Source organism: Acipenser ruthenus, chromosome 11 (assembly GCF_902713425.1).
Source record: "Acipenser ruthenus chromosome 11, fAciRut3.2 maternal haplotype, whole genome shotgun sequence".
NCBI classification, from domain to species: domain Eukaryota; kingdom Metazoa; phylum Chordata; class Actinopteri; order Acipenseriformes; family Acipenseridae; genus Acipenser; species Acipenser ruthenus.
This window is the reverse complement of record NC_081199.1, coordinates 36,240,232-36,256,254: the sequence shown is the minus strand read 5'-3', so window position 1 is coordinate 36,256,254 and position 16,023 is coordinate 36,240,232. Positions and strand designations below refer to the sequence as shown.

At 35.0% G+C, this 16,023-nt stretch overlaps 1 protein-coding gene across 6 annotated transcripts in view; it reads left to right on the top strand.

Annotated features, from left to right (window-relative positions):
* Positions 1 to 16,023, top strand: part of LOC117426678 (low-density lipoprotein receptor-related protein 1B-like) — a 361,324-nt gene that overhangs the window by 206,969 nt on the left and 138,332 nt on the right. For all 6 annotated transcript variants that reach the window (XM_059033835.1, XM_059033832.1, XM_059033834.1 and 3 more), the window contains exons 28-32: positions 6,302 to 6,433; positions 8,914 to 9,141; positions 9,695 to 9,869; positions 10,731 to 10,825; positions 13,512 to 13,661. In XM_059033835.1, the coding sequence (XP_058889818.1) occupies positions 6,302 to 6,433; positions 8,914 to 9,141; positions 9,695 to 9,869; positions 10,731 to 10,825; positions 13,512 to 13,661 (780 nt within the window). The remainder of the gene's footprint in view (positions 1 to 6,301; positions 6,434 to 8,913; positions 9,142 to 9,694; positions 9,870 to 10,730; positions 10,826 to 13,511; positions 13,662 to 16,023) is intronic.

The window sequence follows — 16,023 nt, the reverse complement described above, 5'->3', positions numbered from 1 at the left end:
CTTCAGTAGTCTACAGAATTGTGGGAAGTGAATCAACTACCAACCAAGTGCCTACTGTTATTCCTCTATTACAGTCTGTCAGGTCTGCTGTCTTACCCACCATGACTGAAACTAACTAGTTACCATGCTTTTGCTGAAGCTTATACTAGGGTAAGCCTTTGTCATTTCTGTCCTGTTTCAAGAACATTCTTTTGATTGAACTAAAGGGTGTCTTTAATCATGAAAATATGAAGATGTACCAGTATGTAAACTAAAAGAAATAGACAAATTCAGCAAGGATATATGTATCTGTCCATAGGGGCCTGGTGCTAAAATCATGCTGGCAGCAAAGTAACAGGTTGTAAACTATTGCCCAATCTAAAGCTACATGGTAACATTTTGTGTTTAACGGTAAAACTATACTGTTTACCTTGAATGTAATTATATGTACAGGCATGAAATTAGGAGGGGTGATTTAACCAACTTATATGCAGTTGGATAAACCACAGATTGATTTTTTTAGGAACCCCCCCTGGATTGCATCAACAATCTATCCCTGGTTATTCCTAAAAATAGGTGGTAAATGCTATCAGAAAGGATTCACCAGTTCCATAAAATGGTCCAATAAGAAACCCCAGCTGGCTTATACAATATTATTATTGTATAATATTATTATCTTGTGACTGTAACATTATTTGTCACATACAATAGATACTTTAAACAGACATATGGGTTTTGGTCTCTCTTTTAACAGAAAAAAGTTGCTTTTCAGTGATGCTGTTTCTTGAAATGACGTATTTCTTTTGGTTAATCTTTATTGCCACACTGCATTTAATGTAGCTTTTCTGGCATGAGTTATGCATAAATTATGTCAGAATGGCAAAAATAAATAAAGTCATAACACCTATTGATTATGATCCAAGTAGGTATTCCTCAGAGCTTTAAGCTACCAGCTGTTAAACCTAATATCTCTATTTACATAATACTACAATGCTGTAGACCTTAATGACTTTATTTTGGCAACTTACAAAGTTTAATTATACTGATAACTTTGTCAAGGGGCTTAATGTAAAGCATTACATTATACTAAAAGCCCTTAATGGACAATGTCTATTAGAACAGGGAAGATTGAATTACAATATCTTTAGTACAGATGAGTTTAGCAATACCATATAGTAATATTAAAGTACCTTTTAAGGTAACATTTACCTTATTCACAGATGAACTTAAGGCAAGAACATCTGAGAGGTTTCTGAACTGCTTTTTTAGAAATAAAGGTTGGTAGTACACTTTGTTAGCTAAATGACACAGTGCTTCTCTATAGAAGACAAACTACATAAAGCAAAAGTCAAAACAAAATGGAGCCTATGTTTAAACCCTGCTTCAGCACGCTGTGCCTTTCACAAGAGCTTGTAAGACATTCTTTTGAAAGTTGTTTGGCATGTAAGACATTTGCTCTCGTCTGTTGAATATGAACTGCTGTATGGCCAAAAAAGACTTTATCTCATTAGTTCACTGCATACATCCTTCTGTTCCATGTCTTTAGACATGTTTTATATATTTATGTTGTGACGTTATTGATCATTTGATAAAGATGAATATGTATAATACCTTAATAAATCTTGTAGGTCACAGACTCTGGCCGGTTCTAGGTGGTCAATGTTGGAACAGTCATAAATACAACTACTAAAATATACTGGAGGTTAAAAAAATTTTTTAGAATAATTTGTTACTTTATTCAACAAAATGTATCCAATATTTAAAAGAACCAACTATACAGATTTAAATTAACAACAATGCATCCGGCATTCAAATCGAGAAGGATGATTGTTCAGAAATAATATTCTTTCTGATCACGAAATGAAGATCCAACAGCAGTGCAAGGTGTACACAGTAATAACACAGCTGCATTGTAGTTTTGTGGTTGTTATTTGTAGCTTTTTTGTATCTTTCCATAAACTGTACTGACTGAAATACAATGGATTACAAACTTTACAATCATGACCCAGGACATCTTTTTAAAGGGATACACTCCTAACAGAAAACCAAACAAAGGGCTAATTTTTTCTTTCTGCATACCTTTTTCGTAAAAAAATAGTGTTGCCTGGCCAGGCTTACTTCTGCTAAAAATAAGAGACAGCAGGTGGAACGCTTATTGTCCCACGTTATGAGGCATTTGCTACAGATTGGCATAGTTACACATATTGCCTGAGATTATAAGAGGCTGTGTGGTCCAGTGGTTAAAGAAACAGACTTGTAACCAGGAGGTTCCCGGTTCAAATCCCACCTCAGCCACTGACTCATTGTGTGACCCTGAGCAAGTCACTTAACCTCCTTGTGCTCTGTCTTTCGGGTGAGACGTAATTGTAAGTGACTCTGCAGCTGATGCATTGTTCACACACCCTAGTTTCTGTAAGTCGCCTTGGATAAAGGTGTCTGCACATTTAATGAAGGATTTTTTTTTTCTCTTGGTAACATACCTACTATATTATCTTACTGAGATACATGTATGTGTCTCAGCATGGCCTTTCCTTTAAAAGGAGTGATAACCAAGGCTTTAAATAACTCTTAAATATGGACCAAACCTAGAGTTTTATGTTTTGTATTCTGTATTTACACAGCAAAATATTACATTTCTCAAATCCATTTGAACTGCAGACAGTAAATCTAATTTAAAGACCCCAGAAATCCATAGTGTTTTGATACATTTGTAAATATCTGATGTAACTGGTCACATATTCTGGCCCCCTTTTTCTTGCTCATTTTCTTACAAGATTGACTTTGGGCAGAAATTGTTTCATAGTCTGGTTACTAATGTTGTAATGAATGAGTGAGGAATATATAGCATTATTGGATATCTTACCTGAAAATGAAACCCACCTTTGCTCTGACCTCAAGAACAGTTCTCACTAGCTTAAATATAGCTTGGCAGCCTCAGCTCTAAGAGTCCAAAAGAACAGACACTATGGGGATATAAGAATGAGATGCAGAGATGAGCGGTAGAGTGTTTGCTAAGAATTGTCAATGAGGAACAGGGAAATAATTGCAGGCTCAATTCCTATTCTATACTTGACCTAGATAATGCTCTCCAGAATCCCTTCTCTTTTTTTCAACAAACTGTCAAGTTTGCATTGTAAATAACACTGAGATAAGATGTGCCTAAATAAACGGGATATCTCTACAATTTTAAAACAAAATAAGAGCTATACACTGCCTCAAAAATGCTGTAACAAGGTGTGACATAAGTATTCCGAGTCTTTAAAAAAAAAAAAAAAAAAAAGGGTTGCAAGTGACACTACTCGGAGGTTAAGTTTCTATAATAGTAGAATTTCAATCAGGTGATTAAATATGTATATAACTAAGTATATGAAGTGGAGAATGTCTATGGAAACAAATTGCATTCAGAGAAGAGATACTAAGGTTTCTAAAAGTAAAATAAGGAGTGATTGTAGGGGCATGCTGAGGGCTGGCATCTTGGGTTTGCATGACATCTGATTTAGCACATAATACAACAAATAGACCGTATAGCAACCACAAAGACAGTCCACACATTAAAATCGTATCCTTCCCTCTATTTGCATTGTTAAGTACACGATACCAATGAAAAAAGCTAGTAGGTAGCAGTTAATTTCACCATTTTGTTATCTGTCAGCAGTCTGTGAAATGCCCAGGCATTTTTTTAATGGGCATGTTTTTTCTGTTTGCCTACACCATATTAATAAATCATTAAAAATAACAGATTCTTTGACTAAACATACAGTACTATCAGTCTTTAATCAACTCCCGTTTTTTAAAATATGTTACAAAACTGAGAAACAAACATTGCTGTTTGATTTATATAGTTTTGCAAAAGACTGGCGTAAACGCTTTGCAAATATACCCCATATAGTGGAATTGGCTAATGAAGTGGATTTGCTTTTTCTTCTGGTGTTTTTGACCCTTCAGTAAAATAATTAAACTGAAGCAGTAATGGTTTGTAAATGCTCTTACCACTGACAAGCCTCAGATTCTCATTTACTGTGATTGATGTTGGCTATTGCAATGCCAGACATATTCTTTAAAAGCTGAAATATGACAGGGGTACCTTGGGCTTTATCCTCTGTAAGAATCCAAGGTTTCCTAAAACATTATGTTAGCTTTTTAAGGAAATTCTTACATAGAAACGTTTCTTTTAATTGAATTATATGCGAGAGCCTCTCTTGAGAAGTCCTGCTGTATTTGAGAGTTTACTGAAACCAAATTTGCAAAAAACCTATTGTATAGACCAAAAGACTGCTATCACTTTCTCCTAGTAACAACTATTTTAACCCTTATCCTGGAAAGTCTTTAAAGGCTAGTGAATTGGATCACTGTATCACCCACTTGACTATTTTCCAGGAAAAGCAAAATATACTATCCCTGAGGCTATATAACTATAATGACGAAATGTGATTTTACTTGTATTACCACTAATACTATACAGATGCTGCAGGGGGGTGGGGCTGGATGCTATCTTTATTAAGGCAGAAACAGCAAATCTGAATATATAATAAATCAAACAAAAATACAATTACACTGTTTATATCAATTAAATCAAAGCATGGAATACATATTATCTGTAGGGACTGAGCAATCTTATTACTGTTGGAGTTATTCTGATTCATCCTCTCCTGTGTCACTCCAAAAGAGGAGATGTGTTTTACTGTATTTTGAGCATTCTTTAAAATTTAAACTCAGAAATTAGAAACAATTATATGCAATGAGTTGTAGAGGCTCTCATGAGAAACAGGATACTGAAATTGAAGAAGGGAACTATGAAAAAGACCTAGGAGTTTATGCTGACTCAGAAATGTCTTCATCTAGACAATGTGGGGAAGCTATAAAAAAGGCCAACAAGATGCTCGGATATATTGTGAGAAGTGTTGAATTTAAATCAAGGGAAGTAATGTTAAAACTTTACAATGCATTAGTAAGACCTCACCTAGAATATTGTGTTCAGTTCTGGTCACCTCGTTACAAAAAGGATATTGCTGCTCTAGAAAGAGTGCAAAGAAGAGCAACCAGAATTATCCCGGGTTTAAAAGGCATGTCGTGTGCAGACAGGCTAAAAGAATTGAATCTATTCAGTCTTGAACAAAGAAGACTACGCGGCGATCTGATTCAAACATTCAAAATCCTAAAAGGTATAGACAATGTCGACCCAGGGGACTTCTTTGACCTGAAAAAAGAAACAAGGACCAGGGGTCACAAATGGAGATTAGATAAAGGGGCATTCAGAACAGAAAACAGGAGGCACTTTTTTACACAGAGAATTGAGGGTCTGGAACCAACTTCCCAGTAATGTTGTTGAATCTGACACCCTGGGATCCTTCAAGAAGCTGCTTGATGAGATTCTGGGATCAATAAGCTACTAACAACCAAATGAACAAGATGGGCTGAATGGCCTCCTCTCGTTTGTAAACTTTCTTATGTTCTTTTTATGTTCTTAGGGCTTGCCTCACACTGGGGGAGGCAAATGTATCATCCCATAGCTAACTAGTACATATACCATCTATATCTGTATACACTGTCAAACACAAGGGCCTCTCCTAGAGTAACTGAGTTTTACTGTAGTCAGTTTCTATCATTATACACTGCTGGGTCAGCTGTGGTCACTGGCTCAGCAGTGTGAAATTGGCTTTCTGCTTCTCCAAATAGACAGATCCTCAACCTATCCCTAAAATGCACATTTGAAATCCGTGGATTTGCTGAATCTGAAGTCTGGACTCAGATCCTAATCTGACTAACTAAGGTTGGAAACCGGAGCAAACACCATTCAGAAGCAGCAACTCAGCACTTAATGGTGGAAAAGAATACACTTTTATAACTTTTGTGGTTTTGAGCACAAAAACTGGCTTGCTGTGAACAACTACATTCACAGATTAAATATCGCATTTTCTTCATTTTTACTTTGTTTGTTTATGTTCTTTAAATCCTTGCCAGAAAGGTGGCTGAGCAATTTGCTCATGGATCTGGGCAATTCTTCTAAGGAAAGAGTCTAGGTGGGTCAGTCAATTTTATAGTTGCACACATTAAAGTAGTAGAGCATTTACAGTAATATGTCCATTAAAAAGGAAATGGGATCATATATGTAGGGATCTTGAATCACCCTGCTACCTCAGCTGTGTATCTAAACTGAATGTTACTTTTGTGTATTTTGAATATTTTCAGTCTACATTTTAGATTATCATGTTAGATGCACTGAACTCAAATTTTAATTTAATGTTTTTCTTCCTTTGCTCTGTGACCTGTGGAGTGCCTTTGTAATCCTCATCTGTGAACACTCTTTCTTGTTTTCATTTAGCCTCAAATCCATGTGCAGCGAATAACGGTAGAGGCCTCTGCTCACATTTGTGTCTGATCAATTACAACAGAACCGCTGCATGTGCGTGCCCTCATCTTATGAAACTCTCTTCTAACAACAAAACCTGCTTTGGTAAGTATCTTGAATTTCAAAGGAAGTGAAATCAAACTCAGCTCTGAATATATAGGGATTTTTTTTTTATTTTAATTCTCCAATTTGAGAATACAGCAAATATAATTTTCTTTCCTTTTGTTAAGTCTTGTGTCTGAAGAACACACCTTTTTTTATCAGCATAGGGCAGCTTGCTGCACAGCCGCAGAGTGTGTATCGAGGAAGGGGGGACTGAAAATATAAAACATCTTGCGCGACAGTGGAGGGGGTTATCATTTTACAAAATTAACACTACTGCACTATCCTCTTACTGGTTTTTTCTCTTTAGCAGCTGGAAGTGAGACAGGTAACTATAGATTGAACTGGAGGCCAAGTAGTGCAGTACTGCAGAAAGGAACAGGAGAGAATATACTGGTTTGACATAAATTGTTCTTATAATACAGTTGGGTAGTTGTCTCATTTGAGGAATAAGCAGAAAAGAAAATGCTGTTGGCTTTGCCAATTAAGACAACTGTAAGAAAAAAAAAGTATTGCTTATTGCTGTACAAGGAATGTTGCATTATTTTTGTTTTATGGTAAAATCTTTTGATATATATATATATATATATATATATATATATACACATACACACACAATTAAGCGAAGATACTTTATAACTGTCACCTCTGGCAATACAGTAGCTATGGTTAATTATTAATAAATCAATAAATCACACATTTTTAGAGATTATTATGTTATACCAGAAAATATAACAATGCTAAATTAATTTACAGTTTTAGATTTGTATTAGTTTTAGTGATACCTTGGTAAAATGTGCTCATATTTTTGGTAATTGAAGGTTTAAAGAGAAATTATGGTGAAAGATGTACTGTACAGTACACTGTAACTAATGTAATTCAAACCACAAATCCAACATTCAGTGCCTTTTTTATGATACATTTACCGAAAGGCAAAAACATCATCATGCAGGTATTTGGGATGAAGGCAAGGTCTTCTTCTTGTGTCAAACTCTTTGTTGAAAATTTAAAAACAGATACAGAGGGGTAGATGTACTAGTATTTTGACTGTCGCAATAGTCGGAAACCAGCTGCAAACAAGTCGGAAGTCTAGGGTGAAATGCACTAAACAAGTGCAATGCTGTTAATGACTTTATAGGGAATGCTTTGCGGCAGCAGTTTTTCTTTGCGGTTCAGCCTTAGATGAATATGTAATTATGGACGTTCCTGCATACATACGCAAAAATGGAGTGGAGATAGTGGAAATGAGGGTTCTCAGATATTATAAGGAGATGTACTAAAGCTGCCGACAACTGCGACACTTACAATTGCATCAATTTGTTAAGAACTTTTGAAAAACTATCGGATACAACTCAAAAGTTTTATTCAAGCACATCATGTCAAACATCTGCACAGCCAAAATGCCATATTAAAATGAACAATTAAACATAAAAAGGGTTTATTTTCTAACTTCCCACATATAAAGCACTACTTCAAAAAATGAAAAACTATGATAAAATGAATATTTCAAAAGAAACTAGTGTGTAAACAGGTATATGTACATACAAAACTGTAAAAACGAGTCGTTTTTAATAAAGTAACATATTTTGTGCGTGTGTGTGTGTGTCACATGGTACAGCACAGAATCCAGGTTGAGCTGCTGCAGCCTGCTGCTTTGCAGCTTTCTGATTGAAGTGTTTCTGCTGAAGCGCTGTGGCTAGCTTCAAGATGAAATCTCTCCTACTGATATTTTCCACAGTGCATTCCTTGTACAAAACAAAGGAATTAATGGCTGCCAGGTCCAGTAGAGATAACAACAGGCTTGTATATAAAAATAAAATAGAATATCGTAGGTTATTTTCAAAATAAAAACATGTATTGTAAAAGGCAGTCAAAGTGACGACTTTGGCAGTTCTAGGTAGAGGGAATTATAACTTTTGTATTTTTGCGATTCTGCCTTTCAAATGCCATCAAATGCCTTGTAAGTTATTTATGGACTGTTTTATTTGGGGGGGGGGGGGGCAGTTTTATTAAAAAGATGAAAGTATTTGAAGAAACCCATAACAGGTGGTAACCTTATTTATAAAAACAGTCTCTTTGAAAAGTTAAATAAATAACCACAAATGCGATTTTAAAACATTGACTGTACTTTTGCTGCATTTACATGGTGGCCTGTTATGCTGACATTAAGCAACATCAGGCTATATTTAAAGCTGTTTATACTTGTGTGGTGTTGGCTTGCAGGCATGTTTGCTGAATAAGTGTCTTTTTTATTACAGTTTATGATTTACGTTTTGTATGCTTTATATAGTCTAGTTGTAATATTGAAATTGCACTAACTGCTGCTGTTTATCAGGTTGTCCACTGATCATTGATCATGTCTGTATAACATAATTAATGAAATGATACAACATAATAAGCACAAAATGTACCTCTATCACTGCACTTCCAGGCTGCTATAAATATAGTTATTATTCATAACATTTTCCTTCTTTGTCTGACAGAAGTGAAGACATTTCTTCTCTATGCTAGACACTCAGAAATCCGCGGCGTAGATATAGACAATCCCTATTTGAACATCATAACAGCCTTCACTGTACCTGACATTGATGATGTGACAGTTGTGGATTATGAAGCATTGGAGGAGAGAATTTATTGGACTGATGTAAAAACCCAAACAATTAAACGAGCCTTTGTAAATGGCACTGGGCTGGAGACAATAATCTCTGGAGGTAATAAGAAAACAGCAGGCATGTGTTTTTTTTAGTTTTTTTTTTTAGAAATGTAATCCCTAATCTAATGCTTTAAAACCCATTTGTCTTGTGCTTCCTGCAGTGAGAACCTGGGAATTGCAGTATTTCTGAGCACCCCCTGCAGCTTGTGTCTGTCTATGGATGCTTTTGGGTCAACAGTAATTGCACAGATTAATAGTCTTAAATTGACTCCTTACATCATTTGCATTCCAGAGGAAGCTAACCCCATTATCACAAATAAGCAGCCGTCTTATTTTTTTTAATATATTTTTTGCTGTCTTGTAGAAAATATTCAGTGTTCCCAGTATCAGCATAAACTATTTGCAGAGATGATGTTGCTTTATCGTGGTATTTTTAAATGTGTTAATATTTTATTTGTGTCCAGAACTAATGTAGACAAGATGTTAAATAATGAGTAAAAAGGAACAATTGACAGCTCAGTCATTCAACTGGTTGCTAAGAATTCCACAGCCATTAAAATCCAAATTGCTACTAATTTTTAAAGTTATATTTTCCCTTTTTTTCATTGCAGATATACTTAATGTCCGTGGGCTGGCTTTAGATTGGATATCCAGGAATATGTACTGGTTAAGCTCGGAGTATGATGAAACTCAAATAAACATTGCCCGATTAGATGGCTCCTTAAGGACAACTGTCATTCATGGAATTGATAAACCAAAGTGTCTTGTGGTACATCCTTCAAAGGGGTGAGCTAAATCCCAATCATGTGCATCAAAACAGTATAAATAAGTATAGACATGTGGTATTGGTATTTAGTCTTTATATCAGATTTCTAGACTATTTGTTAAAGAGTAATTTATTTTTGACAGGGGTGTATGGTTTCTCATTTTGGTTTTGGTGTAAATTGGGTGGTATTATTTTTTCTTATGTTGGAAAGATATCAGATAACTAACACATGGTGACACTCAAAATAGCTACACACCATGATGGCTCTGTGGCAAAAAAAACAGCAGATAATAAATAAAATAATACATTGTCTCCTCCTTTCTTGTTTCTGAAAAGGTTTTTACATGCTGTCACCTGTGAATATGAATCTAAAAGTCAGCTAAAATGTACATTAACTTATCTTACTATTTGTTTAAAAGGATTCACGTGACTTTTAATGTCCCAGCTGTCTGTCTAGTTATGCATTTAAGAAACAACATGTGGTCTGGGACTGCAACAGGAGACATTCTTCATATATTATGAAAACTGTGGTTATAATTTATTTGAATCAGCAACCAGTAGTCACATTCTTCTTACTGCTTGAATCCGTGCTTCTCGGTGTCAATTGCTGAAACTACAGCAGATTGCTATTTTCCAACCAACATTACCTAGCTGCTTTAGAATATATGATAGACATTGCAGTACTTTAACACAACTTAGAACCCCCAGAAGTTTCCTCCTAAGTAGGTTTTTCTCCTATTGTTTTGACATTGTCATTGTGACATTGTGAAATGCATGTCCATTATCCTTATGGTACAATACTAGCAGATCTGACCCATACTACCTCTATATTTCCGTTACGCCTCAATTATGTATGCCTTTATTTTGCTCGTTTGTTTCAGGAAGCTTTACTGGACTGATGGGAACACAATTAACATGGCTAACATGGATGGAAGTAACAGTAAGATCCTTCACCAGAATCAGAAAGAACCAGTTGGTAAATGCAGAATTATCTCATTGCTTTTATCTAATACATCAGGATTAATTTACAACATTTTGAATTAATTTATCAAGAGTCACTTAAGTGTTTCCATAATGAATCTCACTTCGTATAAAAGCCTAGTTCTTTTTTCTTTCTTTTTTTATTACTTCCCTAGAACAATATGCCCCTTAAGTGTACTTAGTGTGTCCACATGATTGGTCTCAGAAGAGTACGATTTATCAATGTTTCTAATATAATTGTTTTTAGGGCTCTTGAGTCTATTTCCAATTACGCACTGCAGTTATTTTGTAATTACTAAAAAAAACAAAAATTATATGCACTATACATGGTAAAATGCTAATTGCTTAATTATCACTTCAACCTGATGTAAAGACTATTTTGGTCTCCTTTTACACTTATATAATTACACTTATCTCTTTATAATACAGTAAATATTTTGCATTGTGTTCAAGATCTGTTTCTGCAGCCTGACCAACCCCATCCAATTCTTTTTAAAGCATAAAAACGTGTTGCTGTGTTACTGTACACTGTGTTCATTTCTGCATTGTTTTTTTTTTTTCTTTTTTTTCAATCATTCTATGCTGGATGCCAGTTATATCAGCACTGTTTTCCAGGCAGGGTTGTTGCAGATATTTGAAAGACATCACAGTAAATGAAATGTTGCTGCTTCTTCACAAAATAAATATGTAGCCCTGCTCCTAATATCACTGTCATCATGAACCCAAATGTGCTTACAAAACTGCAATGTGGAACCAATTGCACTAGGTTCAGAAGAAAATGGGCATGATCCAGCGAAACAGACTTCAATTCACTTGCACTCTAGTTCATTACAGTACAGCATCCAAACTAGACACCTCCCCATTAGAATTAGTCTTTAAATTAACTTTCGCAAATTATATGTTAAAATGACTTGTTGACATTCAACCCTGGTATTCAAATTTCCAAGATTTCACATATATATATATATAAGATATATATGATGCAAAAGTACAGAATGTCACCTTTTTATTTCTGACTATTTCAACATATATATGTTTTACCAACTAAGAATAACTGCACTTTCAGAGTTCCATCCCCCCATTTTATATACATACACACACACACACACACACACACACACACACACACACACTATTCCATTTGCTATTTCCTCCCCATTCCTCACACCAAAATAAATCAGTCATCTCATCAAATAGACGAGGGGGCCTCATTAATAAGTAACCTGCCTGGAGCACATGGTCTTTTGATGGAAGCCCTTGAACGCTGGTTACAGATGGTCAACACATTGGCACATTGGTGTGTGAAGTCCTTGATCCTTGTTTGTTTTTCCTGCCATGTCACAAGACATTATATATATATATATATAAAAGATTATAAAGGTGTATTTTCAGTAACTGTCATATGAACCCAAGGTTAGACTTTCTGTTACCGAATTGTTCCAGCAGTATTTTATTTGTGTCATCTTTTTTGACATTTTATCCATATATGTTGTGGAACAAAAATGTCAGTATGCAATAATACAACAATTATTATCATGCAGGCGAGGGAATTCTTAAAATGAAATAGTAATGCCGATTAAATATATCATAGTTTCTATACAATATACTACATTTGGAAGTGAAAATATTACACAACCCCTTCAGACAATTCATTTGAGCATTCCGTTTGTGCCCCAAGAAGACATGAATGCATTGTTGCAGCCTAATAATAGAAGTTTTGCTCATAAATTTGAATAAATAAAATTAATACCACCTAAAGGCCAACAACAGCCCTACTTTTAGGATAATTAGGGACAGCTTTCTTGACTGCATCTTAAAGACTGAACTTAAGATGTCTTTAATTATTCTGAAGACTCATTTAACATTGTCTGTTATTTATGATGAAAATGTAATCAATATGATAATATTATAAGAATTATATAAGTAGACACAATTTGACAAACGATTTTGGCAGTCTAATCTTAAATAAATACTAATAAATGTATCCAAGTCATTAGGCTTAAAAATATGTTCCTGTATTGATTACTGGTTCAAACTAATCAAAATCCAATGGTAGATGACCTCTAAGAATCTCGAAACTCGCTTTAAACTGTGACTAAAGGGATCTGGTCATAAAAAGCTGAGAAAACCATTCAATGGCCGAGTGAGACCGATAGGAGCCGAGAGAAACAGACAAAAAAAAAAAGAAAAGAAAAAGGGGCAGATCTGAGCAATACACATACTCCAGGTACCACAGAGATAACACAGACATAAACAAACAAGATAGCTGCTGCTGCATCCAGCGCTCAAAGAATATCACGGACATTTGCAGAGCTTTTTGAGAAATAATGACTTGGATCGCATCATTGAGGAGTTTGGTGATAAAAACAAGTGATCAGGAGATGATTTATTGGTATGCACGACTATGAAGAGGTATGTGAAAAATACAGTGAACAAGGGGTGGGACCAGGCTGGAGATGCAGTACTGAGTGTCCTGTTGATATGCATTGCCTTTTAAAACTGTTTTACTGTGAAAAAAAATACTTTTAAACATGGACCGCAAAGGGTTCATGTTCTATTGACTATAGATAATTGATCTGCATTACGTCACTGCTATCGGTTATCTAGCAGCCAAACACTGCTGCAAATTAAATTAGGCATGTCAATGTTTAAAAAATCTGAATGTTATATTTCTTTTACAGGTCTGTCGATAGACTATGCAGCAAACATGCTGTATTGGATCAGTTCAGGAAACAGAACCATAAATAGATGTAACTTGAACGGTAGTAATTTAGAGATTATGGAGTCCATGAAGAAAGAATTAACTAAAGCTACGGCTCTGGCTGTTATGGGTGAGTGCTATATTACTAAAGCTGATAGTACCTATTGATTGTAAATGAAGTGAGAAGATTAATTTTTGCCTTGAGTGAGTCTATTTTGCCATTAGAGGAGCTAGTAGTTTTATATTAAGACAAGCTCTTGTAAAACGACATTGTCAGGACATAACATGATTGAAAAGCTGATTTAGTTGTGTTTCATGGGTACATATTTTACATGTATTGAATGAAACGTTCCTTATTATTGTTTTAGAAATATATTGTACCCTACAGTATGTGTTATTGATATCAAAAGTTGGAAATCAAAGGGGTGTACATGTGTTTCTTTACTTGATGCTGTCTACCAAATAGTGTGGAGTTAATATTAATTAATTAATATTTATTAATGTGAATCAGTTCAACTCTGTAACAGCAGTCCATCAAATGTTGCAGCCTTTTATTTTTCTTTTAAATAGTTTACGTGTTGAATTTAGCCTAGAATTAAATACATTTGGTACCATAATGACTTGCTATAAGGAGGTCTAAGTGTCCTAAAGCCTGCCATGATGTCCTTGTGAGGAAGCAGGGCTGACGATAGCAAGAAGGAGAGATAAGAGGCCCAGGGCTTGATTTTCCAAAGAGATATGAATGTACTGTAAGACTAATATGCATTAAACTCAAGCCTTTGGTGTGCAAAAAGGAAAGACCAGTAAATGGGTCAGGTGGATAATACTGAATAGGTAAAAGTATTAACAGAAATAGATGGATAAGGTATTGAGTTAATAAAGAAGTAAACATAATAAATACAATTAAAATAGACTGTATAGGAGGCTGTGTGGTCCAGTGGTTAAAGAAAAGGGCTTGTAACCAGGAGGTCCCCGTTTCAAATCCCACCTCAGCCACTGACTCACTGTGTGACCCTGAGCAAGTCACTTAACCTCCTTGTGCTACATGTTTTGGGTGAGACGTAGTTGTAAGTGACTCTGCAGCTGATGCATAGTTCACACACCCTAGTCTATGTAAGTCGCCTTGGATAAAGGTGTCTGCTAAATAATAATAATTTTAAAGGGGCTTTACATAGTCTTATTTGACTATTCATTATTAACACTATAGTATAGGATGCTGTGTAAGATACAAGCTGATCTCCACCACTCAAGGTCTTGTATCATACAGCACCCTATGCACAACATATCCTAAATAATTTCATCAAAGCAATAGCTGTGGCTTCAAAGCATGTCAGGGGCAATTCTGTCATTAGGTTGGTTAATGACCTGTAATAATGCATTAAAGGGATGGAAAGAATCTCCCGCTGTAAATGCAGAAATGTGGGTTGAAATTCAATAACATTTAATCATAAAAAAGGCTCTCGGACTGTGTCACATATATTAAATGTGAACTTGTATGTGAATTGACAGAAAGACTAATGCCTTACACTCAAAGAAGCCAGCTTCTGCAAAACCACACAATGATGTATTTTCCAAGAAAGATCTATCACAATTAATATGGTTTGTTTAGTAAATGAAATCTATCAGTGGCCATATAGTTTATATGTATTTTTGCTCCTGAGGCAAATATTATTTTTAAAATGCATTAACAGTTTACGGTTTATTGTAAAACAAACTCAAAGGGATGCATTTTTTATTGCCAGTTTATACAGAGGATGGCAAAAACAAGTTGATATTTCATTCTTTTTTTTTTTTTTATTATAAATTTAGTTTACATACAGATAGGGTTGACCAGGTGTGTCAGCCTAATAAACAGGTGTATACATGCAAGTAAACTCGCACTTTTGTACCACCGTACAAAAGTGCTAAGTTAATTTGGCTTTTGCATGCACATTCACTCCTTCAATGCATGACCTTATTATCACTGCATACGCCAGTATCCTACTGACTATCGGCTCTCCCACCTCCCTGAAATGTTATAATATTATTCTTGGGTGGCTGTCTACTTCATAGCTTATAACCCTGTGCACTCTTCACCTGACCTTGCTTGTTGGTTTAGCAGTTTACGTACATTCCCTAAAGATAGTTTGAGCTTCAGTATCACATAAAGACCTTTTTTTTTAATTAACACATTTATACAGGGACTGTCTAAGAATTGTGATGATAGGTTCCCTAAAATATTGCAATGAATAATCCTGTTTTTTTTTTATTTTTTTATAAAGCCTTTTGGTATATATTGGTGTTACATTTCTTACATCATGCCATTCTGGCTCCATAGTGATTTTTTTTTTTATTATTATTTTTTTTATACATCATTATTTACAGTTAGGCTTGCTACTTTTTGATATTAGTCGGTAAAGCTTGTTAAACGTCGAATTCCCCCAAAATATGCGTTTTGACTGAAATAATTTTATATGCAATAAACGTCAGTAAAACACTCGCTATTTTTTTAT